Source organism: Odocoileus virginianus, chromosome 8 (genome assembly GCF_023699985.2).
Source record: "Odocoileus virginianus isolate 20LAN1187 ecotype Illinois chromosome 8, Ovbor_1.2, whole genome shotgun sequence".
Taxonomy (NCBI): domain Eukaryota; kingdom Metazoa; phylum Chordata; class Mammalia; order Artiodactyla; family Cervidae; genus Odocoileus; species Odocoileus virginianus.
In genome coordinates, this window is record NC_069681.1 from 59,606,595 (window position 1) to 59,628,216 (window position 21,622).

The window sequence follows — 21,622 nt, forward strand, 5'->3', positions numbered from 1 at the left end:
CAGGAAGGAATGTATTTTCTTACTTTTTTAGCAGCAAGATACATTTGATAAAATTTCATGGTATCAATAGGCCAAACTAAAATACATACTTGGAAAGTGGTAAGAAGAATGTGACAAGAAGGAGAAAAACTTTAGGAACTTTTAGAATTCTAATAGGAAAAAACTAGAATTTGACAATGCCAAGAACATGTGTTAGTCTGAATAAACATCGCAAATGCCTCAGAACTTGAAACTGACCAAGGATCCATAGCAAAAGAAACATGGTCATCAGAAGACTTCAGCAAGCATGACTAAGCAACCCATTCTCCTCCTTCCGTCTCCATTTTTTGTTTAATAAAATTGAACATATTTTTTCTAGCTGGAACAAAAAAGGGACTGAAACTGGCTGTTTATAAGACAAGCTTACTTATTAGAAAAGCATATGAATTAATCTCCTCTACCTTCAGATTCTTCCTCCAGGACAAAACATACAACTGCTCATTTGTATTTGTTTTTAAGACGGCATGAAATAAAAGAATTCTAAGTGGATTATCTGCTATTATACAATCAATGACTGATAACCTGTCCTTTAATTAATATAGATAGTTGACAAGTGAATGAACAGGACATGAAAAAAAAGAGCAAAGTAGAACACCAGCCCAGGTTGGATGCATGAGACAAGCGCTCGGGTCTGGTGCACTGGGAAGACCCAGAGGGATGGGGTGGAAAGGGAGGTGGGAGGGGGGACTGGGATGGGGAATACATGTAAATCCATGGCTAATTCATTTCAATGTATGACAAAAACCACTGCAATGTTGTAAAGTAATTAGCCTCCAACTAATAAAAATAAATGGGAAAAAAAAAAAGAAAAAAAAAGAGCAAAGTAGAAATTTTATATAACATACTTTCTTGGGGGAAGCTAGGCATTCTAAGAGTGGAAACTTACTGAGATTATTGTCAAATGAACAAGTTAGACTTTTCTTCTCTTTATGTTAGTTGGTTCCCAAGTAGATTTTTTTGATTTTATAGATGTGAAAATTTCAGCCAAAAGTAGATAAATGAATTTTTAAAATTATAAAAATGGTAAGTACCAAAATGCAAAACACTTGTTCCATTAATGTGTTGAGGTTTAACAAGTAGCTGATGGAATAAAATGGAATATACTAAAATGAAACTAGGTGACTCTGGGGGATGGTTAACTGAGTGACTATAAATGTAAATTGCCAAGCTACGTCCTGTAAATCCACCTTATTATAAATCTTGTACAGGTTTTCATTTCATCTAAACCCATAGTCTGATTTCTCTAAAGTAGGAATGAATCATTCTTTCGCTAAACAAGTATTTATTGAGCACTTACTATAAATCAGACATTGGCACAGGGGAGTGTAACACTGAACAACAGATGAAAGTCCTTACTCATATGGAGATTACATTGTAGTAGGAAAGAAACCAAACATATGCCAGTACGTCCTAAGTTCTTGGAGAAAAATGAAGCAGAGAAGGGGCTAATGAGTGTGGGTGAGCAAGTACAGGAGAAGAGGGGGCTTCCACAGTTTTAAACAGACTCATCAGGAAAAATGGAGAGAGCAGGTGACATCCGAAGGTGCGGAGGAAGTGAGGAGATAGGGCTCCAGGACATCCAGGAGTGGTGGTTAAGCAGTGGGAACTGTAAATACAAAGGAGGTGGGAAACATGCCTAACAGTCAGAGGAAGAGGAGGAGAGGTGATTAAGCAAGTGCTTAGAACAGAGGCTGGGAAAGAAATGTGGGGATACTAGGCATAGATCATGTAGTTATCACAGGTCATATTAATCACTTATAATTTAGTTTTTAATCATTTAAACTTTGATGGGGTAAGATGGAATGCCTTTTTACCTGAGCAGAGGAGTGATCCAATTTGACCTACTATTTAACAGGAAGACAGAAGGAAGATTTGGGACCACTTAAGGGGTTCTTGCAGTAATCAGAGCAAGAGATAATGGTCGATTGAACCGAGGCTCTATCTGTGAGATGATAAAAGATCAATAAATTCTGAAGACACAATCAAAAGGATCTTCAAATGAATAAAACATGGAAAATAAGAAAGAGATTTTGAAAAGGATCTCAAGGTTTTTGGTCTGAGTGAGAAGACTAGAGTTGTCTTTAATTGCACTGGGTCAGACTGGGGCAGGGAGAAGGCAATGGCACCCACCCCAGTACTCTCCCCTGGAAAATCCCATGGACGGAGGAGCCTGGCAGGCTGCAGTCCATGGGGTTGCGAAGAGTCGGACATGACTGAGCGACTTCACTTTCACTTTTCCTTTCATGCACTGGAGAAGGAAATGGCAACCCACTCCAGTGTTCTTGCCTATGGGTGGGGGTGCCTGGTGGGCTGCCGTCTATGGGGTCACACAGAGTCAGACACGACTGAAGTGACTTAGCAGCAGTAGCAGCAGACTGAGGCAGAGCTAGGTTGGAGGGACAGAAGTTTGCTTCTAGACACGTTAAATTAAAGATCAGCTTATTACATAACCAAGTGGAAACGCCATGGCAGCAGCTGCCAAAGATGTGGAGGAGACGGGGAGGACTAGTAAAGAAAATGAGGACAGCCAGTGAGGAAGGGCAAAAGTCACGGTGCGGGATCCTGGAAGGCAGTTAGACTATGTTTCCAGGACGAGGGAGTAATCAACTGTATTCAACATTGCTGTGGTCAAGTAAGATGAGAACGAAGAACCTGACCACTACACTTTGGGCAACACGGTCTCCGGGGGCTTTGGTAAGAGTAGCTTTGTTAGACTGGTATGGGGGAAGAGGACAAAGCTTGCTAGTGAACTTTTAAAATGGGGTAAGAATGAGTAGTCATGTACGGATGTGAGAGCTGGATAATGAAAAAGGCTGAGTGTCGAAGAATTGATGCTTTTGAACTGTGGTGCTGAGGAAGACTCTTGAGAGTCCCTTGGACAGCAAGGAGATCGAACCAGTCAATCCTAAAGGAAATCAACCCTGAGTATTCACTGGAAGTACTGATGCTTAAGCTGAAGCTCCAATACTTTGGCCACCTGAGGTGAAGAGCCGACTAACTGGAAATGACCCTGATGCTGGGAAAGATTGAAGGCAGGAGAAGAGGGGGACGACAGGGGATGAGATGGCTGGCATCACTGACATGAATTTGAACAAACTCTGGGAGATGGTGAAGGACAGGGAAACCTGGCATGCTGCAGTCTATGGGGTCACAAAGAGTCAGACACGACTGACTGACAACAACAAAAAATGAGCATATAATCTCTTTGCAGGAATCTGGCCGCAAAGCAGAGCAACAAAATGGGGACAGTGGTTAGAATTGGGGGTTAGAGTGGGAAGTGGAGATCCAGAGGTTTTTTAAAGATAGGAGAAACAATATGCTTATACATGGGGAAAAGGGGGAAAACTGCTAGTACAGGAGACAGAAGGGAGAACTACTGGAGTGTGCCCTTGTGCAGCAGAGGGGACCGGCTCTAGCTACAGGTGCAGAGCCTGGGACTCAGCAGAGGAGTCTCAGAGAGGCAGGCCCTGTCAAAAAATACCATTTTATAGAAAAATAAAGGTCTCTTCTCTAATTTTCAAAATTACAAATGCTTTTATACAGTTCTCATAATTCACACTCAGCCTTCAAGTGTGAAGTAGGGTTTGTGTGCATATGTGCATGCTAAGTTGCTTTAGTCATGTCCAACCTTTTGAGACCCTGTGGACTGTAGCCCACCGGGCTCCTCTGTCCATGGGGATTCTCTAGGCAAGAATACTGGAGCAAATTGCCATGCCCTCCTCCAGGGGATCTTCCTGAACCTGGATCAAATCCCCATCTCTTAAGTCTCCTGCACTGGCAGGAAGATTCTTTATCACTAGCACCACCTGTGAAGCCTTCAAGATTTGCAAATTCTCTGAAAAGGCTGAGATTCTTTCTCAAAAACATTATCACTAAAATTAGTTTCAGTAAGAAATTTTTTGTCAATTTTCATAGCCTTGGCCAGTAAGATGGGAATCTTCATTACATTATAGAGTCAGAGGTATCTAGTTTCACCAGTTAGAATGTCTACAATTACAGAAAAATCACAACCTCTCAGTGTCTCAGTTTCTACACTGTAAAATGGAGATATTCATACCTACAACCTCATAAAATGCTCCACTTAATTCTCTCTACAATGTATGTGATACATCTATTTATGCACACTCAATAAATAGTAGCTATAGCTACTATGTAATCTAAATATGAAAATCTAGGGGAAGGGAGAGATAGGTGTATGAGATTAAAAGACACAAACTACTATGTATAAAATAAATAAGCAATAAGAATGTATTGTACAGCACAGGGAACTATAGCCATGATTTTGTGATTAGTTTGCATCGAGTAGGATCTATTAAAAAGGTTGAATCACTATGCTGTACATCAGAAGCTGATATAACACAAGTCAATTATACTTAATAAAAAATTTTAAAAATATGAAGGTGTTAATTTAGAGAATGACAATTAGGGCAATGCTTCCCAAGATTTTTTATTGTATAAAAATAAAACAATAATATTTGTAAGAGTATCCTGGGGAAAACAGAGAAAACTGCTACAGAAGCTTCAGCAGCTTAAGAGCCCTTCTTGCCTCAGGGTCTTTCCTGAGGGCTCAGGGGAATTGTATCTGGGGCACAGTAGAAAAAATTCCTAGTTATAAACTATGTGATCTTATTGTTGAAAGACACTGAAAAAGACACAAACAAGTGGAGAGATGTTCTGTGCTCATAGATTGGAAGAATTAACATTGTTGAAATGTCCTTATTACCTAAAGCAGTCTAAAGTTCAAGGTAATCCCTATCAAAACCCCAAGGATATTTTTTCACAGAAACAGAACAAAACTTTGTAAAAATCACATAGACCCACAAAAGATCTCTAACAGCCAAAGCAATCCTGAGAAAAAGGAACACAACTGTAGGCATCACACATCCTGCCTTCGACCTATACTCCAAAACCACGGTAATCAAAACAGAATGGTACTGGCAGAAAAACAGATACATGGATCAGTGTGACAAAATAGAGAGCCCAGAAATAAACCGACACATGTGGGATGACAAAGGAGCAAAGAACATACAGTAGAGAAAGGACTGCCTCCTCAATAAATGGTGTTGTGAAAACTGGACAGCCACATGCAAAAAACTATTTCACATCATATACAAAATTTACTCAAAATGGGACTTCCCTGGTGGCCCAGTGGTTAAGAATCTGCCTTGCAATGCAGAGGATGTGGGTTCAATCCCTGGTTCGGGAGGTAAGATCCTACATGCCCCAGAGCAAGGAAGTCCACGCACTATGAGGAGCAACAAAAAGAGCCCATGTGCTGCAAGTAAGACCCTACACAGCCAAATAAATAAATTAAAAAAAAAATACTCAAAATGGATTAAAAATCTGAATGTAAGACCTGAAACCATGAAACTCTTCAAAGAAAACATAAGCAGTATGCTCTTTGACATCAGTCTTAGCAATAGTTTTCCAGATATGTCTTTTCAGGCAAGGGAAACAAAGGCAAAAATAAACAAATAGATAACATTAAATTAATAGCCTGCACAGTGAAGAAAATAATCAATAACACAACAATGATACTACTGAATGGGAGAAGATGTTTGTAAATGATACACACAATAAGGGATTAATATACAAAATATATAAAGAACTCATACAACTCAACAACAAAAAACAACCCAAATAAAAATGGGCAGAAGAGCTTAACAGACATTTTTCAAAGGAAGACATACAGGTGCTCAATAGGTACATGAAAAGATGTTCAAAATCACCAATTATTAGAGAAACACAAATCAAAACCACAATGAGCTATTACCTTACACCTGACAAGAACAACTATTATCAAAAAGACAAGAAATAACAAGTGCTGAAGAGGATGTGGAGAAAAGGGACCCCTTAATCACTCTTGGTGGGAATGTAAATTGGTGAATTGGTGCAGCCACTGTGGAAGACAGTATGAAGATTCCTGAAAAAACTAAGAATAGAACTCCCATATGATCCAGTTATCTCACTTTCGGATATATAGTCTAAGAACAAGAAAACACTAATTTGAACACACACACACACACACACACACACACACTGGAATAGTACTCAGCAATAAAAAAGAGATGAAATCTTGCCATTTGCAATAACATGAATGGACCTTGAGGTTATTATGCCAAATGAACTATGTCAGATGGAGAAAGACAGATATTGTATGATCTAACTCATAGGTGGACTATAAAAAACTAGTAAATAAATAAAAACAAAGTAAATGAACAAACCAAAACCAAACAGAAACGAACACAAACATACAGAGAACAGTGTGGTGGTTACTAGAGGAGAAAGGGAAGGGAAGGGCAAAATGGGTAAAAGTGACCAACTGTATGATGACAGATGAAAAACAAAGTTGTGAGCATGTTGCAGGGTATCTGTATACACCGCTGTACACAAGTAGATATACACTACTGTATCCATGAAACTGTATATAATGTCATAAATCAAATGCTACCCCAATAATAATAAAACAAATAATAAAATTAAAATTGTCTTAATGAACAACAGACAAACAATATGATCTTAGAGAAGGTACTTTGGAGCTTGATCGGAGCTGTCATATCTGTAAAACATCAGGAATTAATTGTTATCTTCCTTTCTCAATTTTGTCTATAACCTTGAGTTAATGGCCATGTCTAACTAGTCATCTCTCTGAGACTAGAATAGAATAGAGACTCAGCAGAAGAGATGAGTCATTCTTGTTCACTTCCTGCCAATCACCAGGTCTTGTCAATTCTACTATAAATATTCTTTCAACTTTTATTTTCTCTTTCCATTTTTCATTTTCATATTCACTTAAATTTTGCAAGAGTCTTCCTGCCTTCATGTCCTTTACAATCATAATCCACCTTACACTGCAACTGTGGTTACAAAAAACTGAATATATCATGTCACTCTTTTACTATAAAATCTCCTAAAATAACCTGACAACAGAACATTTAAAAATCTGACCCTACTCTTCAACCAGCCTCTCTCACCATCCTATGAACTAAACAGTGCAGGCAAATCTAAGTTTTTGCATAACTCAAACTCTCACTGCTTCATATCTGGAACACCCTAAACACCTTGAGAATTCTTAAATATTATCAATTAAGCAGTGAACGCCTGCAGTAATCACCTACAGGGCATAAAGAAAATAATGTACAATAAGAAATGGCTAATAATAAAACTTCATTTACAATTATTTGAGATGTTATTTGTAAAGCCACATACTTTCAGAATAGTCTAACTGCAAAGACAGTATGAATATGGTTAACTTTTTTCATAAAAGAACTTTAAAAACATACAGGGCGTCCCTGGCAGTCCAGTGGTTTAAGACTCCATGCTCTAGACTCCATGTTCCCATTGCAGGGAGCATAAGCTCAACCCCTGGTGGGAAGACCCCCCTGTCATGTGGCATGTTCCCCCCCACACCCCGCCTCATATCTGTTAAGATATGAGTGAAAGAAGTATGCTTGTTTAAGTGCTAATGAGGGCATACACTTCTCAGATCATGAACGAAATCCCTGTACACTAGTTGCAATTCACCTATTGTAATGTGTTATGTATACTCAACTAACTTTTGTAAATAAACAGATCCAAGATTCAAAGGTGCTTAATATCACTCTGAGATTCTACGCAAAACTTAAGTTTTTTATTTTTTTAAATTTCTTCTTGAGTACTTTGGAAGATGATAAATTGTGGTCAAGATGGTTTTCAGTGATATGGTGGGAAAATAAAATCACTAAAGCAATACTAATTGTTACACTTAAAAGCATATTTTTGATCTCCTTTTCCCTACTGCCTTCCCCCTTTTAAATTACTGTAAAGCAATTTGCATTTTCATATTTTTCTGTGCAGAAAAAAAAAAAAGAGTATAATGAGCATCTCTCACAAACCCTTCTTTACTCAACTCTTTTTACATTATTACTATGCATATAGCTCTTTCTGTGGTTATAATAATGAATCAGTTTTATGTTCTGGAAAAACTTAATCAGCTGAATTTATCTCCTCTTATTTCACCATCTCACAATATTAATCAACAGTAAGTAAGCCATTTAATGCAGAAATTTAGACTGAAACAAATGGCATGCAGACCCCCTATGCTTATATTGTCTTATTTAACAAAAATGGTTAAATGCCATGGAAATCAATACTTAAGAATAATTATATATTTTATAATACTGCCTTTTAGTGATGATAAACAATTCCAGGGCTTCCGTGGTGGCTCATATGGTGAAGAACTTGTCGGCAATGAGGGAGACCTGAGTTTGATCCCTGGGTCGGGAAGATCCCTCGGAGAAGGGAATGGCTACCTCCTCCAGTATTCCTGCCTAGAGAATCTCATGGACAGAGGAGTCTGGTGGGCTGCAGACCATGGGGCTGCAAACAGTTGAACACAACTTGGCAACGGAGCACACAGGCATGCAAACAATTCCATGATGTTACCAGTTTTCTTTTATATAATGCTCATTTTACTTAAATTGTCAACATAATGGATAAAAGAAAATTTTTAAGCATTTCTCATAAATAAAACGGAGAAGGCCATGGCACCCCACTCCAGTACTCTTGCTTGGAAAATCCCATCGACGGAGAAGCCTGGTGGGCTACAGTCCATGGGGTCTCCAAGAGTCATACACGACTGAGCGATTTCACTTTTACTTGTCACTTTTCATGCACTGGAGAAGGAAATGGCACCCCACTCCAGTGTTCTTGCCTGGAAAATCCCAGGGATGGGGGAGCCTGGTGGGCTGCTGTCTATGGGGTCGCACAGAGTCAGACACGACTGAAGTAAATTAGCAGCAGCAGCAGCATAAATAAAAGGTACCTAAATAACTACCATTTATATACAGCTTTATAATTTATAGTGTACTTTCTACATATTTTATCTCATTTAGAACTTACAGATCACCCTGTGAAATATACTAGCTCATTTTATAAAACAAAAAATTAAACTTCAGTGATATTAAGTAACATATTCACTCAGCTAATAAAGTCGTACAGCCAGAATTTGTCTCATTCCAAATCTCTCTCACACTATACTCCCTGTTCAGGGAATAATGCTTTTCTTCCAAATGCACAAGAGGGTCCTACTAAGTAAGAAGTCTTTTATATAGTAAATCTCACCACCAGAGTGAGTTTTGCTCATTATTTCACACAGCTCCCAAGTATCATTTTAAAGAAGAATAAAGTCCAGGAAAAGACAAGAAACCCAACTCCTAGACTGAGCCAAAGCATGCATGCACATAATAATTCCAAATAAAGTATTTTAGATGTACCCAAATATATCAGTTCTCTTTTTGCTTATCTCAGCCATTTCTGAAGCCTTTATCTCTATTTTCTCTTCCCCTTACCTCTCAACCCCTTAACTTCACGAACTACTGGTATGACTGACTGCGGAGGCAGATCAAGATTGGATGGAATGAGTTCCATCTTTCTTTTACATCTAAGGAGAGAAAATAAAAGGCACTCTTTCTCTTTATTAAAGTAGCAAAATTACTTCATTAAATCTCAACCCTTCAGTACATATTTTTTTTTCCCCATTATGGTTCATGGTTGTTGCTATTTAGTCACTCAGTTTGTCCGACTCTTTTGTGACTCCATGGACTGTAGCCTGCCAGGCTCCTCTGTCCATGGAATTTTTCAGGCAAGAATACTGGAGTGGGTTGCCATTTCCCTCTCCAGGCGATCTTCCCAACTCAGGAATCAAACTCACATTTCCTGCATTGGCAGGTTGATTCTTTACCAGCGAACCATCAGGGAAGCCCATTATGGTTTATTACAGGATACTGAATATAGTACCCTGTAATATACAGTAGGATCTTGTTTGTTTTATAAAGTAGTTTGTATCTGTTAATCCTAAATTCCTAATTTATGCCTGCCCCTCCTTTGGTAACCCTAAGTTTATTTTCTATGTCTGTGAGAATGTTTCTGTATTGTAAATAAGTTCATTTGTATTATATTTTAGATTCTACATATACTTGATATCATACAGTTTTCATCTTTGTCTGCCTTACTTCACTTAATATGATAATCTTTAGGTCCATCCATGATGCTGCCATATAAGGGCACTGTTTCATTCTTTTTTATGGCTGAGTACTATTTCATTGTATAGCTGCTATGAACACATGGGTGCACATATCTTTTTCAATTATAGAGTTTTCTCCAGATATATGCCCAGGAGTAGGAATGCTGAATCATACAGCCACTATTTTTAGATTTTAAAGGAATCTCCATTTTGTTTTCCATAGTGGGTGCAACCAATTTACATTCCCACCAAGAATGTAGGAGATTCCCTTTTCTCCACACTCTCTCCATCATTTTTGTTATTTTTAGATTTTTTTAATGATGGCCATTCTGACTGGTGTGAGGTGACACTTTACGGTAGTTTTGATTTGCATCTCTCTAATAATCAGACACATTGAGCATCTTTTCATGTGTCTATTGGCCATCTGTGTGTCTTCTTTGGATAAATGTCTATTTAGGTCTTCTGCTCATTATTTGGTTGGGTTGTTTGCTTTTTTGTTATTGGGTTATATGAACTATTTGTATATTTTGGAAATGAAGCCTCGTTGTATTGTATGCAAATATTTTCTCCCATTCTATATGCCATTTTTTTCATTTTGTTTATGGTTTCCTTTGTTATGCACAAGTTTATATGTTTGATTAGGTCCATTTGTTTATTTTTGCTTTTATGTCTATTGACTTGAGAGACTGATTGCTACGACTTATGTTAGAGAATATTTTGCGTATTTCTCTTCCAGGGGTTTTATAGTGTCATGACTTATATTTAAGTCTTTAAAAAGGCACTCTCTTATAATATCCCCCATTGCATAGAAAACAAACCAAAAGCAAAAAATATTTCTCTAATCTTATTTAACTTTCTCCTAAAAATGCTTATTGCCCAAGGGGCCAGGAGACTAAGTACATATATGCAAGTGTAAGTACTTTCCCCACTTTAATTCATATTGTAACAGCACACTTTGATGAAGTAAAAGTAATCAACATAAACACCTAAGTCCAGAACAAGTGATCAATTTGCTCAGACACAGAAACACCTAAATGAGTACTCTTGTGTTTTCTGGATATCATGTTTCATAACAAGGAACACTAAAACCCTTTCCTTAATTATTTTGCTGTAAGTTTCAAAGGAAATAATTTACAATTTATTTTTACCTTGTGAAAGACAAGTGGAATGCAAACTCTAACTACAGTTAACTCCTGCCAGAATGAGGAAACTGGGATTCAAAAGAATTCAGCCACATAAAACATATGATTAGATTATTGTGAGGTTAATAAAATGATACAGGTGAGCCTGTATCACAGCTGGCTGGGGGCCCAGGCTGCAGTCTGGCTCCACCTGGTGGCAACCATCCACCCTAGATTCACTATCATGCAGTCATCCCAGTGGCTGGCTGCGGTTTCCAGGGCGGTAGCCCCAATCTCTGGAGAAGGCAATGGCACCCCACTCCAGTACTCTTGCCTGGAAAATCCCATGGACAGAGGAGCCTGGTAGGTTGCAGTCCATGGGGTCGAGAAGAGTCAGACAGGACTGAGTGAGCTCACTTTCACTTTTCACTTTCATGCATTGGAGAAGGAAATGGCAACTCACTCCAGTGTTCTTGCCTGGAGAATCCCAGGGACGGGGGAGCCTGGTGGGCTGCTGTCTATGGGGTCGCACGGGGTCGGACATGACTGAAGCGACTCAGCAGTAGCAGCAGCAGCAGCAGCCCTAATCCCAGGAAGAACCTGACTAGGTGGCATCCACTTTGACGTTAAGGAAACCTGCTCATTTTCCCTGCTTCCAGAAATGGTTCCATCATCTGTTTCCCAACCTACTGCTACCAATCATTTTAGAGAAGAGGGGCTAGTTTACATCAATTTGTAAATACATGTAAATTTGTAAATACAATTTGTAAATTGCATTTGTAATTTGCAAATACAAATTGCAAATACATGAGCTGTATTTTAAAGGACTTTAGAAAAAATGAAAATCACTACCACCACCAACAATAACAACAAAAACTAAAAAATCAGTACATTCTCAAAATGACTACATACTAAGGTTTATGTGGCTATGTGTACTATTTGGAAGTAATAATGCATGTTTATCATAGAAACAATCCCATAAATTTTAAGATTTTTAAGTTGACCAATAAAAGCCTTTTTTACAAAATCCCATAGCAGAACTGAGTCACAGGACTAAAAGTACTTATTTGTAAAAGAGAACAGTAGCATTACCTATGCCACAGGTTTAATGCATGTCTGGATCTTTCTTCTAAGATTCAGATCTTATACAGTCAATTTTTCTATTTACATATGTCACAGACACTTAATGAAACTAAACTAAATTTGTCATGTTTCTCAGGCGAAGCCATGTATTTTTCTGATGCTTTAAAGACTGCATCACTGTCCCCACGGTTGCCCAATCAAGAACCTAGTGACATCCTTCTCACTCCCCAGTCCAATCTAGTCACTGAATCCTCCTAACTATCCAGTTAGCTTAGTTCTACCTCCTGAGCATTTTTCCCAGTCTGGCCTAATCCTCCCCATTTCTGCTGCTACTATTGTAGTTCCATCATTACTTCCCATCTTGGTAAGGGAAACAATCTCTAAAAGAGGCCTTCTTGTCTACAGCTTTATATACTCAATCTTCCTCCACATCACAGAATGGACTTCTTATATAAAGTCAGATCATATCATGCATAATCTCAAAATCTTTTAACCCTTTATGATGTTAGACAATGGCTCAAATGCATAATTAGGACCTATTTCCCTTTTCGGCTTCATTTCTTACAACTCACTGCCTCTCAGTCTATGGGCTAACCATACTAAATTATTTGCAGTTTGTTAAAAAGACTTCATTTTGACTTGTCTCCAGGATACGCATTAGTGCCCCTAATTTCCTTCCCTTCCATAACTGACGGTCTTACTCTTAGTCGCCATGCCGACGTTAGCATACGCATTTCTCCCTCCATGTAACCTTCCCCAATTCCTCCCAGGGCTCAGTTAGATACACCTTGAGTCTATGTGGTCTCATTCTGAGTATCCTGCCATTTGCTCTATTATCATCATACTTTTGCTTATTGTTCCTTTATTTCTCCATTATACTGTCAGCTTTGTGAAGGTAAAGGTCACCACTGTATCTATGGCTCATGACATGTATCAGTACATGGTTAGTAAATATTTGCTAAATAAATAAATTTATTGTTCTGAGAGTACAAGTGTAAACTTCTCTAATACCAACCACAGTCTGGTTATTTATTTATTTTTTTCTGGCATCTCTCTCTTTTTTTTTCCATTTCTTTTTATTAGTTGGAGGCGAATTACTTTACAGTATTGTAGTGGTTTTTGCCATACATTGACATGAATCAGCCATGGATTTACATGTGTTCCCCATCCCAATCCCCTCTCCCACCTCCTTCTCCATCCCATCCCTCTGGGTCTTCCCAGTGCACCAGCCCTGAACACTTGTCTCATGCATCCAACCTGGGCTGGTGATCTGTTTCACCCTTGATAGTATACTTGTTTCAATACTATTCTCTCAGAACATCCCACCCTCGCCTTTTCCCACAGAGTCCAAAAGTCACAGTCTGATTTAAAGTCTTGCTTATTGGCAAAGATCAAACACACTCAAGTCAGTGTTAATAAACTAGTATGACAATTAAGTTAATTTCCAAATAAATTTCCCTCTAAATGTCAACTTTGAAAAGCCATATGAATCATAATGATGGTAAATAAAAATAACTGCTATTGAAATAAGTAGCATTTATTTTTCCCTTAATACTGCTAATCACTAAGGACACCTGATATATGCCAAAGTAACTGCATGAATAAAACCTATCCTTCTTTAAGATTATCTAAAAATATGATTTCTTTTAGGTGCAGCAGCTAAACGAGGCATAAGCAATATTTATTATTATTATTCCAGTCTTTGAAATTTCCTGGAGAAATCACTGGCATGTTACTGGAAGAACTAGTATCTCTTAATTCTAATTTCCTTTTCATTTCTGTCCTTAATAAAGACAAAAGGACAAGTTAACAGGGTAATAAAAAGATAATAGGAATAACAGAATAAACAGGCCTAATGTCTGACAAATCCTGTTGTAAGCTAGTTATCAAAGGCCTGAGAACTTTAATATTCCATTATACTTAGATTTATGACAAACTTCATTTAACATATTAAAAAAGACATTACATCATGAACTAAAGTTTAATTTCAATAAAACTATAAGCTTCAAATACCAATAAAATATCACAGAAATGTCCTATTTTTTTTTTTTTTTTTTTTACCTGTTTTCCCGTTCATACATTTCCCGAGAGGCACTTCGGAGTTGATTGATTTCTTGATTAGTTTTCAATTTGATCTGTTCCAGTTCATCACGTAGTTTATTTTCATATTCTGTTTTATAATGGTCTCTGAAAGGAGTCAAAAGGAATATCCATTATTATTATTATTTTTTTTTTGGTAAAAGAAATAGGTCTTTGCCCTTCATGTAAGATTTTAATACCTTACATCAAACATGCTCTACATACAATGTTCCTTAAAAAAACAGTATTAGATATAGTTTTATAATTCCTAAAAACACTGTTTCAAAGTAGTTCCATCTAAGATTTCCTTTTAAACATATTTCCACAAAGGCTTAATCACTATAAAAAATGTTAGTTCATGTTGGATAATTATTCACCTTCAAAAATATTTTACTAATAGTTTTTAATGCATATGGCCAAAAACTTTAAAACCAATGCATTGTGGAATGTACTTCATTTAGAAATAATTATCTGATGTGGTGCATATTAGGGAACAATGTTAAAAAAAAAAAAAAAGACCCTTGTGGATTCTTTTCAAAAACTTTCCTTCTAAGCACAACAACCACAGTCACTGTGATCTCTTAGCAAAGTCACAAAGCATTACATAGGGTATTAGCAGAAGCACAAACTGATGAAAAATACCACAAGCTGAGAAAAATGTGATGAATATATGAAGTCTTAAGGATAAAATTTAGAATTTTAGTTTTTGAAATGCTCACAAAAATGCTGATAAAATAAATACCTTCTGAAGAGATATACATGAGGCACGTAAATATATGGTAAAGAATCTGTCTGCAATGCAGGAGTCCTGGGTTCTATCTCTGGGTCAGGAAGATCCCCTGGAGTAGGAAATGGCAACCTATGCTGGGAAATCCCATGGACAGAGGAGCCTGGCAGTCTACATTCCATGGGGACATGACTGAGCGACTAACACTAAATACATGAAAGTATATAAATACTTTCTTAAAACACTTAAATAGAGATCTTAGTTATTGGAGGCTAAAAAGATTATATCATAAGAAAAAAATAAATAAAAACAGTAACAGTGTATATATCCCTACCTAAAAGAAACAGGCTTTTGGAAAAAAACAAAATGTCTTAAGAAAAAAAATCAGACTATGAGTATCTTGTCAAGAACCAAAAACAATTATCTTAACATTATCCTATAAACCTTATCAACAAATCATTATTTGTCCCCAAAGCCAGGAGTTCGCTCAAAGAAGATGGTTTGATTTATATCTATTTATATGGAAAATAATGTAAACCTTGCCTGGATGCTACATATTTTTCATACATCTCTTCCCTAGCCTTTTTGGTTTCTTCAAGTTGAGCTTGAAGTCTTTCCAGACGATCCTCCTCGTGGGCATGGCGCACACTGAGCTCCGTGTTTTGGCGGTTGAGATATTCTTTATCCTTCTGCAGCAAAGTCACAGTCTGTCGTAAGGTGGCCACCTGCACACAGGCAGAGACAGAGTGTCCAGGGCAACGTCATCCTACTTTTCAAGGTTTACTGAATTATTTCTTTCATTTGTGCTTGTGCTTAACACATAAAGAGGCCAATTCGTACTACGAAATTTTCCATCCAAACAGAGCTACTAAGAAGTCCCTTCTTTCCAGCAACTACATCAAAAAAGAAACAATATGCCTCTCACAATTCTTGCCCTGGGCTATGTCCATAATCACTGTACAATAAAAAACAAGTGACTCGGGACTTCCCTGGTGGTCCAGTGGTTAAAGAATCCACCCTGCAATGCAGGGATGTAGGACCAATCCCTGGTCAGGGAACTAAGACTCCACATGTGACGGATAAAGATCCTGCATAGCCATGACACAATAAAGATCCTGCGTGCCTCAATGAAGACTCAACGCAGTCAAAGAAATAAATATTAAAAACGAACACACAAACAAGTGACTCTATAAGCTTACCTCTTTTGATAATTCATTTCTTTCTTTAGCTTGAGTTATGTGAGAGGCTTCAAGTATTTCATATTTTCTCCTTAAGTCAGTTGCTTCCTGTTCAAATGCATCACGCTCACTATAAAATTCAAATACATTTATTTTTATTAAACTAGAACTCAAGTACATATGCAAATTCTACATCTCTTTTTATAACAAGCATTTTAAAAGGGTTGATTATATTTCAGGAAACTGAACAGAGATACTTCAGTGTCATTCTGTGAACAATAAAGGATCTGTTTTTCAAATTTAGGAGACTCTCTGAGATCTTGCTCAGATAAATATAAATTTATTATCTGTAAAAAATAAATATGTAAGCTACACTGACAAAAGTAAACAATAAAACTTTTAAAGGTATACTCTGGTGTCTTTTCACTAATCATTTTCAATGTAATCTGGAAGTCAAAACCTTTAAAGAATTTAAACATGGCTCTAGGCTTTCAGTTGTTAGGCTCAAAAGCCCTTCACTCATTACTCAGATTGTGTTCCTGATACACAGGCAGGCATTCTTGTGACTGCTTCATTCATAGATTGTTCATGATTACCCAGAGATTCTAATTTCCATTCTCAGATCAGCTCTTTCCCCAACACAGCAAAACTAAAAATTGGACCAAAACTATAAACAGGTATCTTAAAAAATGAGCAGAGAAACAGAGTTACTATTTCTTAACTTGTCCTCTATAGTCAGAATCAATTCCTTTGCCCTTTATTTCAGAAACACTCTCCTGGCGTTTCCATAGGGAGAGCTACTAAAAATTTTTTCTTTTCATCAGATTTTTAATAACTCATTTAGAAAGATGACTTCTAAGATTTTTTCTGCTTAACAAAATAGTGCATTTATACTTGAGCAAAGCACAAGTTAAAAAATAACAATCACCCATAAACCCACTAACTAAAGATGACTATCAGTATTAACATTCTGGTTCATGTTAAGTATTTTATGTCTTTACATACAAATGATTTTATTCTCACAAGGTAATGACTTTTGCTATGATTTTTTAGTGTAAAAAAGAAAGATGGGCATATGCATTTTGCTTCTTAAAATTAAATGTGTTTGACTTATCCATATATACCTTAGGGGCTTCCCAGGTGGCACTAGAGGTAAAGAACCCACCTGCCAATGCAGGAGACATAAAGAGACATGGGTTTGATCCCTGGGTCGGGAAGATATCCTGGAGAAGGAAATGACAACTCACTCTAGTATTCCTGCCTGGAGAATCCCATGGACAGAGGAGCCTGGCGGGCTACAGTTCATGGGGTCGCAGAGAGTTGGATATGACTGAAGTGATTGAGCGAGCAAATATATACATTCAGATCTAATTTAATTATTTTAATTGTTACACAGAATTACATTATAGAAATAAATTACAATCTATTTTCTTTTTTTTTCATAATCTGTTTTCCATGCTGCTGTCAAAAAGCATTTGAATTCTTTCTAATAGTGATGCAGCTAATCTCCATATATATACCTGTTCTCTTTTGTACATTTGTGAGAATTTATCAAGGACATTAAAGTGATTTTTCCTCCCAGTTTATATTTTTGTGATCAGACCAATTTTTAAAAATCCATTCTTCCTATTGAGCAAACCAAAGGATTCTCAGCTTGAGCCACCCTTGCTTGGTTGTTTTCCTGTTCCATTTCCAGCACATAATGATGTTTATTATATTTTTATTTTTTAGATTCTCATTATGGAAAACATATAAATACATAAAGATGATAAAATGAAACACCTCCCCACCCCACTCCCTGTTTTCATCACTCACCATAATTATCAACTCATGGCTCATCTCGGTTCATTCACCCATCCTTTCATGGCCACTGTGGATTATTTTGATGACTATGCCTTTTAGTTTTCTCCTTTCATATTTTACCTATTGTTGCTATAGGTTTATAGTGGCAGAAAGTAAAAGTTGCTCAGTGGTGTCTGACTCTCTGGCCCCACAGACAGTACAGTCTATGGAATTGTCCAGCCCTGAATACTGGAGTGGGTAGCCTTTCCCTTCTCCAGGAGATCTTCCCAACCCACGGATCAAACCCAGGTCTCCCACGTTGCAGGTGGATTCTTCACCAGCTGAGCCACAAGGGAAGCCCTGAGAGACCATCAAAACACCAACTCAAAGTATTATCTTATCATCACAATCTACTTCATTTTGAAATGATTCTTTTAAATCTAGCTTTATTTGAGAACCCAAAGGTACAGCTGCCATGGATTTCAAGCTCTAATAATCACTACATTATGATATAACAATACATACATAGTAACAGACACTGCATGTCAGTCACGCTGGGAGTAGGAGTACCAATGTCATATTCCCAAATCCTTGCAAATTTACTTCCGGTGTTTCACAGTTTATAAAGCATTCATCCATTTAACAAACATCACTGAGTGACCACAATGGTTCAAGAATTATTTTAGGTACAAATAGACATAGCAGTAGACAACTAGAATAACCTCTCTCTATATATGTGTATATATGCACACATATATATTTTCATAAAAATTATTCAATCTTCTAAATTTATACAGCATAGTTTTTGTATTAGCACCACCTCAGAAATGACAAAACTTCAGCTTAGAATAATTAGAGATTTCCTAAGGGCATATAGCTAAGTTCAATTCAGTTCAGTTCAGTCGCTCAGTCATGTCCGACTCTTTGCAACTCCATGAATCAAGCATGCCGGGCCTCTCTGTCCATCACAAACTCCCAGAGTCTACCCAAATCCATGTCCATCGAGTTGGTGATGCCATCCAGCCATCTGTCCTCTGTTGTCCCCTTCTCCTCCTGCCCCCAATCCTTCCCAGGATTAGGATCTTTTTCAGTGAGTCAACTCTTCGCATGAGGTGACCAAAGTATTGGGAGTTTCAGCTTCAGCATTAGTCCTTTCAGCGAACACCCAGGACTGATCTCCTTTAGGATGGACTGGTTGAATCTCCTTGCAGTCCAAGGGACTCTAAAGAGTCTTCTCCAACACCACAGTTCAAAGGCATCAATTCTTCAGCGCTCAGCTTTCTTCACTGTCCAACTCTCACATCCATACATGACTACTGGAAAAACCATAGCCTTGACCAGAGGGACCTTTGTTGGCAAAGTAATGTCTCTGCTTTTTAATATGCTATTTAGGTTGGTCATAACTTTCCTTCCAAGGAGTAAGTGCCTTTTAATTTCATGGCTGCAATCACCATCTGCAGTGATTTTGGAACCCAGAAAAATAAAGTCTGATACTGTTTCCACACTGTTTCCCCATCTATTTCCCATGAAGTGATGGGACCAGATAACATGATCTTAGTTTTTTGAATGTTAAGCTTTAAGCCAACTTTTTCACTCTGCTCTTTCACTTTGACCAAGAGGCTTTTTAGTTCCTCTTCACTTTCTGCCATAAGGGTGGTGTAGTCTGCACATCTGAGGTTATTGACATTTTTCCCGGAAATCTTGATTCCAGCTTGTGTTTCTTCCAGCCCAGCGTTTCTCATGATGTACTCTGTATATAAGTTAAATAAGCAGGGTGACAATATACAACCTTGACGGACTCCTTTTCCTATTTGGAACTAGTCTGTTGTTCCATGTGCAGTTCTAACTGTTGCTTCCTGACCTGCATACAGGTTTCTCAAGAGTAGTGGTTCATTAGTCTATTCCAGCAAAAGGAAAATTATATGGTATAGCTATTTAGCAGTAACACAATGGGAAACATATCCTCAGAAAGGATCATTTTTCTGAAAGTGTATGTGCCTTTTGTTGAAAAGAAATAGCTGAAAAAACTTTAGATAAAACTGCAAAGTACTTACATTCACTCCATAAAATAAAAATAATCAAGTAAGAGTTCAAAAATATTTATACACATAGGATTTCCCTGGGTTCCTATCACATTTAAAAAGGCAAAAGCAACTTCTAAATAAAATAAAAACAACTGATTTAAAAATACAATCTAAACTCACCAAGCTGCTAAAACTACATGCTTTCAAACAATAAAGAATAAGGTATATGTCAAGAGAATAAGAAGACATGGCACAGACTGGGAGAAAATATTTCCCAAAGATGTATCTGATAAACAAAGGACTATTATCCAAAATATACAAAGAACTCTTAAAATTCACAGTAAAAAAACAAACAACGCAATTAAAATATAAGCCAAAGACTTTAACAGACACCTCACCAAGGTAGATATACAGATGGCGACTAAGTACATGAAAAGATGTTCCATATCACCTGTCATCAGAGAAATGCAAATTAAAGCAATGAGATATGACTACACACCTATTAGAATGTAAAATCCAGAACACTGATAACGAACACTGGCAAGGGTGTGGAGCAACAGGAACTCTAATTCATTGCTGGTGAAAATGCAAAATGGTACAGATACTTTGGGACAGACACTTGGCTGGTTTCTTACAAAATTAAACATACTCTTACCATACAAGTACGTTCACACTCTTTGGTATTTACCCAGAGGAGTTTAAAATTTATGTCCATATAAAAACTGGCACATGAATTTTTATATCAGCCTTATTCCTAACTGCCAAAACTTGGAAGCAACTAAGATGTCCTTCAGCAGGATGGATAAGTAAACTGTGGTTACATCTTGACAGTGGAATATTACTCATCATTCAATGGAATATTATTATTCAGTGAGTACTATTTAATAGAATACTACTCATTATTCAAATGATCTATCAAGCCATGAAGAGATATGGAGGAAACTTAAATGTATATAACTAAGTCAAAGAAGCCAATCTGAAAAGGTTCCGTATAGTATGGTTCCAACTATATGACATTTTAGAAAAGAAAAAACTATGGAAACAGAAAAAAGAGAAATAAAGTAGCATTAATGATGATGACGGTAAGAATTCAAGTGACTGATGCATGCCAAAAAAGAGAACAAGTAATGTAGACATTTTAACTACTTACCTCTTAACTTTACCATAGTTCTCTTGACGGTAGTCACCTTGCTGAATTAACTGTTTTGTGTCTGCTAATTCTAAGGCCAAACGTTGACATCTAATTTGAAGCTCAGAGTAGTTTCTGCGATCTTCCTCATAAGTCTATAGATCAAAAACAGTAACAAACCATTCAAACTAAACATACTTGACCAACTTCCGTATTGCATTCTTTCACTGAACTGTATCTTTGTAATTTTTAAAAATCCTCTATTTTTCTATTTAGTAATTTTTCCTTACTCAAAGACAGGTAATCTTAAACTCACTGAGTAGTCTATAAGTTCATTTGTTTAAAACTTGAACTCTGTTTTTCACAGAAAAATAGGACAACTATGCTTTGGTAAATAGCATAACACATAAAATGACTACAAATGCGAATGAAATTTTAAACATTTATTGAGTTACTA

At 37.1% G+C, this 21,622-nt stretch overlaps 1 protein-coding gene across 2 annotated transcripts in view; it reads right to left on the minus strand.

The window, feature by feature from the left end:
• Positions 1 to 21,622, minus strand: part of PIBF1 (progesterone immunomodulatory binding factor 1) — a 230,739-nt gene that overhangs the window by 164,832 nt on the left and 44,285 nt on the right. For both annotated transcript variants that reach the window (XM_020902643.2, XM_020902642.2), the window contains exons 6-9: positions 21,187 to 21,320; positions 16,252 to 16,360; positions 15,596 to 15,777; positions 14,308 to 14,433 (exon numbers count right to left, since the gene is read on the minus strand). In XM_020902643.2, the coding sequence (XP_020758302.2) occupies positions 14,308 to 14,433; positions 15,596 to 15,777; positions 16,252 to 16,360; positions 21,187 to 21,320 (551 nt within the window). The remainder of the gene's footprint in view (positions 1 to 14,307; positions 14,434 to 15,595; positions 15,778 to 16,251; positions 16,361 to 21,186; positions 21,321 to 21,622) is intronic.